The following is a 16,536-nucleotide window of genomic DNA, read 5'->3' as shown; positions in this document are numbered from 1 at the left end:
TAATACAATAATAACCCTATGAAATTAGTGATGTAACTTCTTTTACGTTTGAAATTATAGCTCAGATACGTAAAGTGAACACTTGAGGTATTATACCTAGTTATGGTTGAAATCAGTAATAAATCCAGAACGTTTATTTCCAAGTGCTATGTTTTATCTGTTCTCATTGAAAGTACCATTTGTTTTGAAAGCCTGCACTATATAGAGAATTTAAAGCAAACATTGTGTATAATATTCAGGATATTCATAACAAATGACAAAATCCATCCAAAGCACAATGTGTATGATTACAAACATAAAGCGTGACCTCTCTTGTACCATGTGATGTGGTAAGCTGAAATAAACAAACTCAGAGACTAAGAGCCAGATCAAGCAGCCCTGAATGATTTCTGATACTCTTTATTGAATGTGACTAAAAATATAATGAACTTTTCAGTGAAATTTAGGCATCTATTCATTCAACAATATTTATTGAGCACCTACTCTGTACTAGACACTATGCTAGATGAATGAAATAAATATGAGCCTGAACATCATAGAACTGAGGGCAAGAGATATTAAAACATTTTCCCCAAGTAAATATATATAGTTATACTTTTATCAAATGCTGTGAACAGCAAAAATACAGGGTACAATGAGAATGCACAATTGGTACCTAAAGTAAGTCAGGGTAAGTATTCCTGGGAAAGGGACATTTGAGTCCTTAAGGATGAGTTAAGAGCAAGTAAAAGGTGGTGTAAAGAAGAGGCAAAGTGGAAGAAATCACTTCTGGGATATTGAGGAAACTAAGAGAAAATTGACTAGTAGAATGTATCCTATAGTGAGAACTGGAAAATAAGGCTTTGAGGAAGAAGTTTCTATTTGTTGACTCTTTCAAAGTAGTCATTTTAAGGCTCATTCTAGTGTAGTTTCCATTGGTTAAACCTTTTGTGAAACTCTTCCTATAACCTTGCCATCAGGTCTTTTTTTTAAACACAAAAGAAACCTTTTAAACAACAAAGAATGTTTTGAACTATAATCCCCTTGTTATTTAGTAGACTGACTTTTGAAAGGCTATTGATCATTTACAAAAATTGAATTTATTCACAAGGGGCAAAACATGCATATATATTTATTTGTATTTAATTATAGATAATAAGAGCTTTAAAATTAAGAAATGTTAAATGTGTATGTTTCACTTATACATATAGATGTTTCATAGATGTCAATTTCATAGATGTGAAAACAACTGATGTTCTTGGTGGGGATGTGGACTGGTCTAGCCTTTGTGGAAACAGTATGGAGGTTTCAAATGGGGCCTCCCCTGGTGGCGCAGCAGTTGAGCGCTGGGTTGCGAGGCTGCCCGCAGCCTCTGCAGCACCAGTTCGATCCCTGGCCACTGGCAAGGGTCCCACCAAAAAATATATTAAAAATAGATCTACCATATGATTTAGTCATTCCACTCCTATGTATCTACCCAAAGAAGCAAAAACACTTTTAAGTCGAAGGGTCGTATGCACTCCTGTGTTCATGGCAGCATTATTTACAATAGTCAAGTTATGAAACAACTGCCCAAAGACAGATGAGTAGATTAGAAAGATGTATATATGCACAATGGAATATTACTTAACTGTAAAAAATGATCAGCTCTTGCCATTTGTGACAACATGGGTGGAACTTGAGGAGATAATGAATGCTAAGTGAAATATTAGAAGGAGAAATATAAATACCAGATGGTTTCAATTATACATGGAATATAGAGAAACAAAATAATGGGTAAGATAGAATCAAATCAATAACAAACTCCAGAAATCTTACTGTAGAATTGAGGCTATCAGAGGGGGTGGTGGAGAGCAGTGTGTGAAAGGGACTGTAGGACTATGGTGGAGGACTATAGTTATTTTGGTGGTGGCTGTGATGTGGTAATACATATCTGAAGAGATGGGATCCTCTGCTTTTGAATAATATATAGTTTTGTAGGTGATGTCACATTAATTAAAATAAATTAATAGATGAAAGTTTAAAGCACATTAGGTTTCTTTTGTTTGAATTAAATGGTGGAAAACCATTTAAAGTAACTTGTGAGGTAAAACCGAGATATTTGCTCTAATTGAAATAGTCTTGATAAGGTTGCTGGCAGTAGCGTTACTTTTAATTTATAGAGACTATACATAAATGTGCAAATTTGTGCATTTCTATTTTATAGAAAATGGAATGATAAGGAAGTATTTGAAATGGAGTCCAAACCAGGGCCTTGCAATCAAGTATTCTGCTGTTTACTAGCTGTGTGATCTTTAATCCCATAAAACCTGTTTTTTTTTAATCTATAAAATGAGGACAATGTTACTCACTATTCATAACATTTTTTGGATATTACAAAAATGAATTTAGATGTCTAAATGAAAAAACTTTGTAATTACTATGTATGTATATATGTTTCACAAAAAGATTATTATATAGCTATACAAATCTAAAATAATAACTAATAACAAAAAAAGAGTACTCTTAGTTGAGGACAGTCAACAGTTATACATCTTGTTTGTAAAAGAAAGAAATTAGTAGTTAAAATTTCATATTGCATGCTACTTTGTATCATTAAAATTTATATGATTACATGGTTATTTGTGCTGTTTTGTGATACCTATATTCATGTCAAGAGAGAATTCATCAGTGTTTTAAAGACTTACTAGTATAAGTTCCTATTTGTGGAAAGGAACATAGGGAGTTGGACTAAAAGTTGAGGGGAAAAAAGGCTAAAAGGGATGTACCTTTTAAAGAAAGGTCATGATATAGGACCAGTTAAAGATTAATAAATATATTAAGTATATCTATAAGTGAGTTAAGACTTAAAATTTGGCTTTGCTTTTGGAGAATCTTTTGGAGATTGTTGGTCCTAGATAGAGAATAACAACACTTTATCTGAAACAGAATTATCCATTGAGAGTGGATGGTGATCTGGGATACTCTAAGACGTGGGTCTTTCAGGAAATATCCTTTTCTAGAAAATGCTATGACCGCCATTATTGAAAATAGTTAATAATAGGTTATAATGTCTTTCTGACCTTATTTATGTGGTTTTTATTTTTTATTTGTGGGAAAGTTCACATCTAATATGAACTGGTTAAATGGATTTTAATTCATAATTTTTTTTCTCCTAAATTTATATAAATAATCATGTAGTTATTATGTGTGGGGCCTTTAGAAAGGGACCAGATTGACTATCATTCAGTATTCTTTAGAAATAAAGACATTTTAAAATTAAATAAGACAAGTACATCTTTTCCAAATCTCTAGAAGTGTGGCATTATAAATGCAGGTAATAAAAGCTGGTTTCTGTCATTTTTATTGCCATGATCCAAAGAGGGATATACCACTTATTTTCAGAGTGTTCTCGTCCTATGCAGCAACCTGCACATTGAAAAGACCTATATACTCTGCTACTGGAATTATTCATTTTTCAGGGAAAAAGAAAGGGGTTAAGGAAATGCATAATTTCTCTTCCTCTTACCCAGTAGTAATATTGAGAAGATACCTTGTCCCCATTTTTATTACTTCTGAGATTTTATTGCTGGCAGCCAGATGTGCTGAAACTCCTGACGACAGCATCTATTCATTGCGTGTTTTTAATAGGCTTAGAGAAATATGAGTAGAGTACATGAAAGCAGCTCAGCTTCACACTTCAGCTGGGAATGCCCAAAAAGCTTACTGCTATTTAGAATTCTTGCTACAGTCAGGAGAAAGCCGAAAGCCGCACGGGTACTGAATCTTCTACGACTGAATTAGAAGAATAATGACTGTACAATTAACTATCAACCTCTGCTCATTTAAGCACAGTTTTTACAGAGCTCAGGAGAAATATGGAACTTGATTGGCATGTTTTTATTTGATGGTGTCTGCAACTAGATGACTTTAAAGACAGGTGGTAAGGAAAAATAAGAGAAGGAAAAAAAAAAAAAAAAGAAAGAAAATGCAATTTGAGACATTGCGCCAGGTCTGCAATTCTGTTTTATCTCATTTTCATGGGGTTTTTTCATCCCCACCCAATATTTTACAAAATGAGCTTTTTGGACAAACACTGAACAATGCAAGGTGAGTAGAACTAAACTACGTTTTCTTTAATATTGATATTTTTAGGATCATAATCTTACATGTCTGTAAAAATTCCTCTGTATTGAAATGTTAGTGTTTTATAAGGCTGTTGTCTTTTTACCATAAATTTTCATGTAGTGTTTTGATTTTAAGAAGGAAAATAAGCTTGCTTCAAAGCACAAAAAGCATCTTAAATTCAACTAACTTGACCTCTGAGACATCATACAGGCTGCTTCATGATTTCATTTTCTAATAAGTAAAATGCCAGATTTTTTCCCCCTTGCGATCATGGCAGTGATTACATTGCATATACAGGGATGGCACTACATAGTCATATGTGATTTGCTGGAAAATGTGAATTAGCAATTATGCATGCTTTTTGTAAAACATGCGGAAGATGTTTTCTAGGTCTGAGGCATTTCTCTATGCAGGGTAGATCAATAATCACTTTTGAACAAGCCATGTTATGGAACTGCTAATAGTGCTTTGTATTAGCTTGGCTAGTTTGGAAAGATGCTTTGTTATAAATTCCTATTGCTTTTTCAACCTGATCATGTTTTTGTGGCGAAGGTTATTAAATTATGAACATATGTTCTAGATGGTTTTCTCTGGCTTACACTAAAAGAGATAGTCTGTGAAAGAATGCTTTTAAAATGCATTTTATCACCCAGTTCTTCCCTCATTTAAGTTGTTTGCCTTTTGAGAATTTCTAATGCATTATTCCTGCTATAGCAAAGACCCCATTTTAGCTAAAAATATGTGAAGAAAGACTGAGAAAAAAATTCTGTGAACATGATAATGCACTGAAGCCTTCTGGAAATTGAGGGGGAAGTAATAGTGCATAGAATATTCAATGGTTTTGCTGCTTTCTTCCTTTTTGGGTCTCTGAACAACGTGAGGCAGCCTATTTTAGAGAGTAAAAAGAATACCTATTACACAATATATATCTCAATTTAGCAAATGAAAGGAGACTTTTAAAATTTGTCAGCATTTAAAAATTTAGTGATGATAAATATATAAAAATATATTGTTGACCTTTTTGAACATGAAAGAAACAGGTCTAATTAAAAAAATTCACTTTTCTCAGTGCAGTTCTGTTCAGTTAACTGATTTGATTATTTTAATTGCTGGACTAATTTAAAATAAATAACTGTATGAAATGTTATGATTTTCTATAATAAGCTATCTATGTTTAAAGTTTTTTTTTTTTAAATTTGGCAGTACATCGCTTGAGTGACTGAATCCATGATAAAAATAATGTATATTGCATGTTATGTTTAAATAAAACAGGCAGTATGGTTTTCTTAAAATTTCTTTGGCCTGAAGCTGCCAGAGTTTTAGGATTTGTAATCATCCTCTATAAATCATTCCTTGTTTGATTTCCATCTCTCTTGTTTTTAATGCCAAGGATTGATGGGCTCTAAGCATATTAACATTGGGATTGGGTTTATATTCATTTTAGGAATTGTGCTTTAAATAGCATGGAAGGAATCATTTTTAAAGTAAATTTTACTAGTTTTAAGATTTCAGAATATCTGTTTTTGAGGGAATTGTGTGCATCCTTGTCACTATAATTTTGCTTCAAAGTTCTTTTTTTCTTGACATGCTAATAATTGCAATACTCTAATTTAAAATCTGCAACTTTATGCTGCTGCCATTAAATAATAATGAATTTTTTAATGCTTCTATTTAACTTGTTTTGATTTTTATTTAAAATAGTCTGAAACCACCAATTAATCAATAAAGAATTTTATTCTGCTTAGGAAAAGAAATCCTGCCTTTATTCATGGTATTAGTCTTTAACTTCTTACTCTAAATATCTACTTTTTCAGAAGTCTGTTGATCTTCATAAATAACTACTTGATTAACTTTTACAATTAGTTAAAAGTAGTTATACAAATAGTTATTGTTTTAGAATTATGAACAGTGAAAATAAGTTTGTATGAACTTTTAATTAATGACCCCACCTATTTTAACTTTTTGATGACTTTCTGCTTCTGTTCAGATTAGATAGAGTGGTTTTTTAAAATTTTTATTCTACTAAGATTCTTTACCAAAAAAATACAAATACCTTGACATCAACATTTCTGTCAGATTGAATCAGAAAGTAAGATGTAGACTAAAAATCATTCTTGAAAAACAGAATTATGTAATCACGACCTGAGATTGTTTTTAGAAGTTGTAATCTTATAACTTTAAAAATGTTTCTAAATAAAGGGCCTTTCAACTTTGTGCACTGGACATTGATGGTCTTGAGATTTGAAGCATCAATTACATAACTATCACCTCTGGAATGAATAGTTTTACTTGTTATTACATGAATAGTAATCTTTCAATTGTTTAGACTAGTTGAAATGGGATATTCAGTATTTATATTATGACATTAACTATAATCGTTAACTGATAGAAAATTGACATAGATGTAGACAATTATATTTTATTCTGAATTGCTTTCTAGGAGAAATTGCTAAACTAATACTATAGATTGACTATCAACAATGTTATTAAAGGGGGACCTTTTCCAGTGCTTTTTTTGAGACTTTTTTTTGATAGCTAATCTTATCCTATATGTTCAACTGAACTTTTCTCAGATTTTCAGATGGTAGTGTAGTTATCAATAACAGTTTAAAAGATGAAAATTTTTCATAAGAATCACTACAAAAATATTTCCAGGTTTAACTTGTCAAAAAAACAAGTATTTTAAATGTATCAGTGATATTTTGTGAATCATAAGTCATTAAACCAGAGATTAATATAGGTCGTTAAGGTTTTATCTAATGAGTAATTGAAATTTATTTATGAGTGGAAATCATTAGAATATTTTAAACTAACCTTCTGTTGGAAACCATATAACGTAACCCTTAATGTTTCAAACTGAAACTTCTTAGCTTATTCTCTTATTATTCTGGTTGTTGAGTACCATTTTAGTGCATAAAGGAAAGGGCAGGATATTATCTGTCTTTTGACAATGAAAATGAAACAGCTGAAGGTTCACTGAGGGAAAAAAAACCCAAAAACAAAACAGTATCTGCATCCTACATGAATCCACTTCATAGATTTTGATGAGATGCCATTTTAATTTAAATTCTTGTTACCACGTTTTCTTCCTGTAAACTCATTTTCCCCAAATTAAATAATTAAATCAGGATACAGAGATAATTGATTTTGTCACTAGCAAAGAAGTCTTTAAGTACTAAATTTTTTTAAAAAAATCCAATTTTGTGATCTTCTCTTAGGAAGTACACATAAATATTGGAATGCTAGAAGATACATTTTTGGTGGCGTTTACTGCATTGAGTAGTCATTTGCTTTAAACAGGATTCAAATGATCATGATTATAATGCCTATGTTTGTGATAAAATTTGAGTAAAAATGTGCTGAATATTCTCTGGGTTTTTTCTATTGCTGAGTCGTAGTCACCTTTCTGGTATAGTCCTCCAGATGTAATTATTTCTTTTTCACTAAATAGGTGACAGTGAGTTTTCTCTGCTAACTGGCCACACAGGGGCATAATAGGACTGAAATTTATTCAGAATAGATATTAAAGACAGACTTTCTCCCCCTTTCATGCACATATCATGAGATAATGAAATATTCTGACTTTCATATTTAAAAGTAAGATTAAATAAACTTAATGGATCAAGAATATTTGAACTTGTTAGTGTTTTCAATTACCAGTAAGATAACGATAGGATCTCGTTTACACAGACAAGTCCCCGGTCATGCCAGCTGCCCTCCACTAATTATTAGAATCACTTTCTCTCTCTAAAGTGTTGCTATTTGACAATTAAATACAATTATAAAACTGAAATTTAAAACTTGAAATCATCTAGTGTAGATGGATTGCTTTCTATTAAAACATTCCCACAGACTTAACAATAGTATTTTAAATAAAATTTGATATTGCAAAATAAATGTTTAATTATTCAGTCTGGGAATGGTTTGGGTCAGAAGTTTTCAGTCCTCTCCATAGCATTTATTGTTGCTTTGGTTTATAATAAAGCCATCAATCTGTGATTAGGATTTTTGACACAGACACCTGTTATTCCTCATGGCATATTAGTGGCTACATTGACATTGAAGGAACAGCATGCTTACTTTTCATAGCTCTGAGAAAATAGTCTGCACAGTGTGTTTTGTTTTGAGTTGGTATGATCACAACACAATTGTTTTTCGAGTTGGGAACATGTTTCTGGAATAACCTGTATTCTGAAGTATAAAGCACTTAATAGAGATGGATACACCCATGTTCACATGGACATGTGTATGTTTATATGCATATATAAACCTTGTTAAGTATATGTAGTAATTATAGTAATTACTGTTAATATGCTATGGTCATGAAAGTTTCTCTTTGCAGTTTTTGTCTTAATATGCTGATCAAAATGACTGCTATATCATTAATATTTTCTACAGAATAATTACCATAGATCTTAGTTATAAACCACAATTATTAGTACAGATGCTTATTCTGATAGTTTTTGTGTCTCTTCTTTACTTAAAGAACTATATAAAGTTACTGCTTTTGTTAATGACTGGCAAGTAACTGTTGACTACTTTTTGTTATCAACTGAATGTCACTGAATAGAAAAATGAATTCAATTAATATATGCTATGGGATATGATCATATCCATTTATGAATTACTCACAAAGATTCATGTACCTGATAGAAGAATTCCTAGCAATTATCTATAATTTGAGTTGAACATCTGAATTTGAGAAGTTTTGATTATTTCAGAAATGTGTCAACACTTCTTTCTTGGGCAGAGTTCTTATATTTTTTTCAATCCCCCTTTCTCTTTTCTTTTTTATTTTCTAGTTATTTGTATTTTAGGTCTTTTATAAATTATCTCATAAATTTCTATTGTTTTAAATTTTTTTTTCTCTGTTCTTCAGATTGAGTAACTTTCATAGTCTCCTGTCAGATGAAAAGCTCACATAGTGGATTTTTAACTTCAGATATTTTAGTTTTAGTTTTACAATTTACATTTGATTTTTTTTATAGTCAGTATTTCTCTGATGAGATTTCCTATGTTTTCAGTCATTATGAGCATATTAACTTTACTTTGTTTAACATATTATAGTGGCTTTAAAATCCCTCTTTGCTAATTTTGTCATCCAGGTTCTCTCATCATTCAGATTGTTGTTCCTTTGAGAATAAGTCATGTTTTCCTATTAACATGTCAAGTAATTTTAAATTTTATCTTGGATATGGTTAACAATATAGAGATTCTGAATTCTGTTTTTGTGAAGAGTACTGCTTATTTTCAAAGCAGGAAGCTAACTTGGCTGAATTTGGCTATGGATTTTGTTTCCCTTGAGTTACAGCAGCTGAAATTTCAGTTTAATTATGTTAATTTTAGTTGAGATGCTTGAAGTCTTCCTTTGCATTCATGAGGTTGGGGCATGATAATTATACACAAAAATTTATTTTTTCCATTCTGTAGCTTTCTTTTTGTCATTCTCCCTTTACTTTCCACTTCTGTATTTGGCCAAATTCTTTCCTCAGGCTTGACAAGTAGTCACTCTGAGGTTATTAGATGGCTCTAGCACACAGGCAGTGATTTGATTTAATGAAAAGTCATAAAAATGGGAAACTTACCCAGTGTCATCCCTTTCTTCCAAATGTCAATTGGACCTCAGTGTCTTATTTCTTTTTGTTAGTCTTTAGGGTTTTCATATATTGTTTGTTCATATTTTTTTCAGAACTTACTGTCTTTGGGAGGGTTAGTTTGATGTGAGCTGCTTAGCCATTATCAAAAGAGGTATCTGTTCTTTAATATTTTAAATCATATTTGTCAAACACAATGCTGCTGTTAGAACTTAAATCAGTAGCTTCTTTTGTAATTCCAATGTTATTGTCTATGATTTGTTTTTTCTAAATATCATTGGATAGCCAGTTGGTGACTTAGAAACTCAGGTTCCAAATAAATTATTATTGTATTATTTTGAGAATACATAGCTCTTAAATATTTTACTACTTAACTTCATTCATGTTCTAATGACTGTTGCTAATGGTGAAATATGAGGCAAAATGTGCACAGACTTTCTTCATAGAAAATGCAAGATTGATAAGACTGATCCAACTGCAGGAGAAAAATGTGATTAGAAACAGTGACTAGACAGAAGCCATTATATTTATTCACCTTTTGTCAAAAGGACATTCATTTCAAACATAATTTCTACAAGGAATTTTAAAGGAAATTTGATAATGTTTGTGATTAGGCTAAAGATGTGAATAGGCAAAAGATGATATTCTATTTTGTTAGTGTCCAGTTGAGTCTTCAATTGGTATCAGTCATAGTATAAGTAAAATGTGTGTTGAAAAATTTGATAATTGTTTGTGATCATGGACCATCTTTTACATTAATTGTTTTCCAATGCCACAATGTATTTTTTTGCAGTGAATTTTTAAATGTTACTTCTTTGGATTGTGCTGAGTTTCACCTTAATTTTGAAACAAAACTTGATGAATATAAAAATAAATATACTAACTTCTCAAGAAATTGAACAACTTGTTATATAAACTATTTGTACCAAAAGTAAATCTGATGATGAAAATACACTAGAGCTATGTGTGCTTCAAGAAGTCTTATCACTTTTCCCATGAAGCCCATAGAGCTAAGGAAATACTCATTATAGCTTGTACATTGCATTGCAACAAATACATAGGTGAGTGGTTTCAGTGAAAAGTGGTACTATAATTTGATAATAATCTGGATATTATATGGAAGTTTTTAACTACATGAGCATGAGTCTTTTAAATTTTGTTTTTACTTATTTTTGTTCCTGTTGCCTTAAAGAGAATTCATTACTTTTTAAAATACTAAATATGAGACGTCATGTATTAGTTTCTATTACCACAAGCTTACTGGCTTAAAGTATCACTTGTTTATAATTTTGCAATTCTCTATGTTGAGGTGGGCTCAACTGAGTCTGTCTTTAGGGTCTCACAAGACTGAATCAAAGTATCGGCTAGTCTAGGCTCTTATTGGGAGATCATGAGAAGAATTCACATCAAGTTCATTCATATTGTTGGCTGAACCCAGTTCTTTCTAGTAGTGGATTGAGGTCAAACTTAATTTGTTGACTGTCAAGTGGGTATTGCTCATAGCTTTTAGATCTCTCTTGCATCCCTTGGCTTATGGTTCCATTAGTGTTTAAAATCAGCAGTGGCATGTTAAATCCTTCTTGTTTAGGAATCTTTCTTACCTCCTTTTCTACTGCCAGCTGGAGAAAAACCTGTGCATTTAAAAGGCGCATAAGATTTTTTGATTCACTCAGATTACCTTTCTTTTGGTTGACCTGAATTTGATGGATTAATAACCTTTTTACATCTGTAAAAAGCACTTTTACCATGTAATGTAATCATGATTATGGTGTCTTATTCACAGACATACAGATTAGGATGGGAAATTGTGCAGAGATTTGGGAGGAGGAAGGGGAGATGCTTTAGAATTCTGCTGACAAAAAGATAATGAAAAGCTTGATCAGATTTTAACTTAACATTGATTACAGGGAAAACCACACCAAAAACAGATATAAATTAGAAACTGAGGCTAATAAATTGCAGTATTATCTAAAGAACAAAAGGTGTAGCTTTTTCATGAACATCTCCTGATTTGCTAAGAAAAACTGTGCTCTGTGTGCTGATATTAAATTAGGCTATCTCGCCTCATCAGTGTCCTTAATGCTGTTTAGTAATTATTTGCTTATCCTCAATTAATCAGTTACCACAACCCCTCCCCACATCTCTATCAGGAAATGAATTTCTTCATGATTCTTATCTCCAGAAAGAATAAATACTAAACCTCTAAAATTTGTTTGTACATCTGAAATTGTTGTCTTCTTTCTCACCAGCTTTATTTTTTTCCCCTCTGTCATACATGATGTTACATGCTGTTACTCTTTTATTTGGGTGTTTATTGTTAAAACACTTTAAAAAAAAAACAACTAGAGTTGCCCATTCTCTCTCTTGGTGTAAATCTCCATTAGCAGCAGCAAGGTGCGGGCAAGTGACTTAGAATAAGACTTTAAGTGTTCTGGGCCTCCCCGGTGGCGCAGCGGTTGAGCCCTGGGCTGCGAAGCTGCCCGCAGCCTCTGCAGCGCTGGTTTGATCCCCGACTGGGTGGCAAGGGTCCCACATGGCGCACAGACCTCTCCTGTCGTGCCCGCTGTTCCCCTCAGCAGTGTATTTCATAAGTCTGCCTGTTCTGTTCCCAGCTCTCTCTCTGGTGGATTCTCTCACCCTCCCACACTTCTGATTGTACCCAGTGCTTGTATAAATAAATAAATAAATCTTAAAAAAAAAAAAAAAAAGACTTTAAGTGCTCATGGCCTGATAGTGCTCTACCTCATCCCCTAGCTGCAGAAATGCAGGTGAGCCTTGTTAATCCAATCAGTTAGACATCTTCCTCCATCCACACTTACAGATGGTTCGGTTGCTTCAAGAGGCTTTTAGCATCTGTTTAAAATCTTCAAACTACTTTAACCAAATTTGTTTGAATCCTGTTTGTGTTACACTTGATTATACATCTGTAGACATTTGAGAATTGGCATGAAGAAATATCATTCTGTCTTAGATTTACTGCTGCTGGCATTCCTTCTAGTGCAGTTATAGTTGATGTGGAAAATAAAAAACAAAAAATCTGTGAGATTAGGGTATTCTTAAGTTCATTTTATGTGAGTTTATAAAATTTTGCTCATAAAACAAAATTATGGTTTTCTGTTGCCTTCCATTATACTTGCAGTGATTTGATAATAGAATAATGCTTTTTGACTTTTTTCACTCATGTCAAGTGGGAAAAAAAAACACAGATGTAGTTTTATTTTACTAATAGGGGAAAAGGCATAGAAAAAAGAATTGAAGAAAATATAATATTGACAGTAAATTCTTCAGATTTTATAAATATAATTTAAAGATAAATAACAAAATTTTTTTGTTAATAAAAATTTTGGGCCTCCTCGGTGGCGCAGCGGTTGAACACTGGGTTGCGAAGCTGCCTGCAGCCTCTGCAGCGCTGGTTTGATCCCCGGCCGCCAGGTGAGGGTCCCAGATGGCACGTAGACCTCTCCTGCCGCCCGCTGCTTCCCTCAGCAGTGTACTTGTTAGTCTGCTTGTTCTGCTCTCCGCTCTGCCTCTGGTGAATTCTCTCACACTCCCACGCTTCTGACGGTACCCAGTGCTTGTATAAATAAATAAATAAATCTTAAAAAAAATAAAAACTTTATAATTAAATGAGCTAAAATATATAAGGCATTTAAAACATGGCCTGACAAATGAACAGTAAGTAAATAATGATGATGGTGATAATTATTATTATTAATTACATCTTTTTTATTTCTATTCAGGAATTTGCTCTGAAAGATTCCCTGAAGTCCAATTACTAGGTCAAATACTAGCAACTTTTCTAAGACTCCTATTATTGCCAAATTGCTTTCCTGAAAGGTTAAACTGATTTCATTTCTACAACAAACACCTGAATTTTCTTTTCATAATTGGCATTGGTAGCTTTTATGACTTTATTTGCCCTATTTTCATTCCATTGGTTGTTATATGAGTTTTAAAAATATTAAAAATACTCACCTGTATTAATTTTCTAAGGCTGCTGTAACAAAATACCATAGACTGTATGGCTGAAACAACACAACAGATTTTTTTTTCTCATAGTCTGGGGGCTAGAAAGTCCAAGATGAAGGTGTTGGCAGGTTTGGTTTCTTCTGAAACTCTTTCCTTGGCAGAGAGCAGATGGCTGCTTTCGTGCAGTGACCTCAAATGGTCTTTCCTCTGCACGTGTGCATCCCTGGTATTTCTCAGTGTCCAAGTCTCCTCTTACAAGGATACTGGTCAGATTGGATTTGGGCCCTATTGCTAATTCAGACATTCATATTATGGCAGGTGCTCTTCTGCTAGCATGCTGATATTTGTGGACTAAGACTGGCCAGAAGTAAAATATGTTCAGTTATGGGAAAAGTGGTAGATAATGGGCATCTGATAGGCAGAATGAAACAAAAATGTAAAAAGGGCAAGTGGGGTCCTATAAGAGAGTAATTTATAGCCTTTGCAAGGATGTTTGATAATCATTTTCCTGCTTTGAACTGGATTGAGACAGTCCTGGACCTCAAGTATGGTTCTATTTGAGCAAGAATAGTGGGGAGATATGATCAAATCAAGTGATGTAAATCTTACCTCAATTTTATTTCAAGGTTTTTGATCCTGTCTTTCAATAAATAATTTACTGCTCTTCCAGATTTTCCTAATTTGGTTTGTCTTATATGCTATTTGAAATGTTACCTGAATTTTTTCTTTCACAACCTTTTTTGTGCTGATTCTTTTTTGTAATTGTCATTTTTCCACCTTTGTTGAGACTTGCACATCCTTATACAAAACTTAGCTGTATCCTTTAATTTTAATCTGGAACCTTGACCCTGGCGTAGGTGTTAAATTTGGTGAAGTCTTTTTCTAGGGCACTGACTACATAATTTGTTTTCTGGGACAAGTTTAAAAGCATCTATTTTAAACAGATTGAGCTATCAAGTACTTTTAATTTATTCTTTATTTTTTTTTCCTTTTAAAAAAATTTGAGGTAACATTAGTTTACAACACCGTATAGGTTTCAGGTGAACAATTTCTCACCTCAGCGACTCTACATACCACACCGTGTCTACCACCTTTAGTCCAGTGTCACCACTTACCACCAACCAATTATGTCCCCACTATTCTGCTCTCCCTCTCCTCTGGTAACCACCTTTTGTTGTCAGATTCTAAAGGTTTGTTCTGTTTCATTTAATTTTGTCTTTATATTCCACAAATTAATGAAATCATATGATATTTGTCTTTCTCTTTCTGACTTATTTCACTTAGCATAATTGCTTCAAGATTCACCCATGTTTTTGCAAATGGACAAGATTTTGTTTCTTTGTGACTGAGTAGTATTCTGTTTGTGTGTGTGTGTGTGTGTGTGTGTGTGTAAATGTATATATGCACCACATCTTCTTTATCTGTTTTTATGTACTTGGGTCATTTCCACATTTTTGTTATTGTAAACATTGCTTCAGTGAATACAAGGGTGACTATATCTCTGAATTAGTGTCTGCATATTATTCAGAACATTCTTTCACATCCCAGAAGTGGAAGTCTGGGTCAGATAGCAGTTCTATTTTTTTAATTATTTGAGAAATCTCCATACTGTTTTTCACAGTGGTGGCACCAATTTACAACCCTCCCCAACCCACCAGCAGTGTCCATGGGTTCTTTTTTTCTCCATGTCCTTGTCAACACTTATTTCTTGACTTTTTGATAATAGTGTGTAAGGTGAGCTCTCGTTGTGGTTTTGGTATGTGTTTTCCTGATGATAAGTGATGCCAGATATATTTTCAGTGTTTGTTGGGCATCAGTATGTTTTTTAGTGAGATGCTTATCTAGATCCTCTGCCCATTTTTTCACCTCAAGTTTTATTGATTTTGTTTAGTTGGTTCTTATGAGTTTTTTTTTTATGTATTGTGGAAATTAGTCATTGTCATGTCATATGCAAATATCTTTTCCCAGTCTGTAGGTTGCCTTTTTGTTTTTCTGATAATTTCTTCATTAGTAAAAAAAGTTTTTAATTTGATGTAGTCCAATCTGTTTATTTTTGATGCTGTTTCCTTTGCTGTTGGAGTTGCTTTCCTGCATACATCTCTGTTGTTGATGTCCAGGAGTATACCAGCTATGTTTTTTCTCTCTCTCTTTTTTAAAAGATTTATTTATTTATGCATATAAGAACTAGGGTACAGGCCAGAGATGCGAGGGGTGAGAGAATTCACCAGAGAGAGTGGGGAACAGAACAGGCAGACTGACTGAAATACACTGCTGAGGGGATTAGGGGGCAGGACAGGAGAGGTCTGCTATGCCATGTGGGTTTCTTCCTGGCCGGCCGGGGATTGAACTTGTGCTTCAGAGACTGCGCATTGCTTCATAGTGTGGTGCTTAACCCCTTGCGCCACCAGGGAGGCCCAATTTCTCTTATGTATTTTATGGTTTCAAGTCTTAGATCCAAATCTTTAATCCATTTTGAATTAATTTTTGTGCATCGAGTTAAGTAGTGATCCAGTTTCCCAGCACCATATAGTGAAGTAAGATAATTAATCTATGGTTATGGCTCTTTTGTAATAAACTCTCCATATTTGTGTGGGTTTATCTGTGGGCTTTCTGTTCTATTTAACTGGTCTGACATTTTCCTCAAAATGCAAATTGCTGTTCATGTACTAGCTTGTTGGTATTGCTGAGGTGGCAAGTAATCTCCAGGTTGAAAAACCAATATTAAATGTTAAATGACTTGGTAGCCTGGACCACCCATTTGGTTATCTTACTGGTATCCTAGGGACCTGTTTGATCCCAAACCCAAACAGAGTTTCTGCTTTATTATGAATGCTGCTGATCCTGTCTGGCCTTAGGATTTGGTGACCTCATGGTGGACTCTTATGGT

General features: G+C 33.2%; 1 protein-coding gene across 28 annotated transcripts in view; it reads left to right on the top strand.

Annotated features, from left to right (window-relative positions):
- The window catches only part of RIMS2 (regulating synaptic membrane exocytosis 2), a gene marked incomplete at its 5' end in the record, with an annotated part of 441,015 nt that overhangs the window by 151,903 nt on the left and 272,576 nt on the right, over positions 1-16,536 (top strand). For 14 of the 28 annotated variants that reach the window (XM_084229234.1, XM_084229232.1, XM_084229242.1 and 11 more), the window contains one exon: positions 3,849-4,068. The exons of the other annotated variants lie outside the window; for them this stretch is intronic. In XM_084229234.1, the coding sequence (XP_084085360.1) occupies positions 3,947-4,068 (122 nt within the window). Of the gene's footprint in view, positions 1-3,848; positions 4,069-16,536 lie in introns of those variants that run through there. 28 annotated transcript variants of the gene reach the window in all.

The sequence above is a fragment of the Talpa europaea genome, assembly GCF_964194135.1.
Source record: "Talpa europaea genome assembly, chromosome: 3".
Lineage (NCBI taxonomy): Eukaryota > Metazoa > Chordata > Mammalia > Eulipotyphla > Talpidae > Talpa > Talpa europaea.
This window is presented reverse-complemented; position numbering and strand designations above follow the sequence as displayed.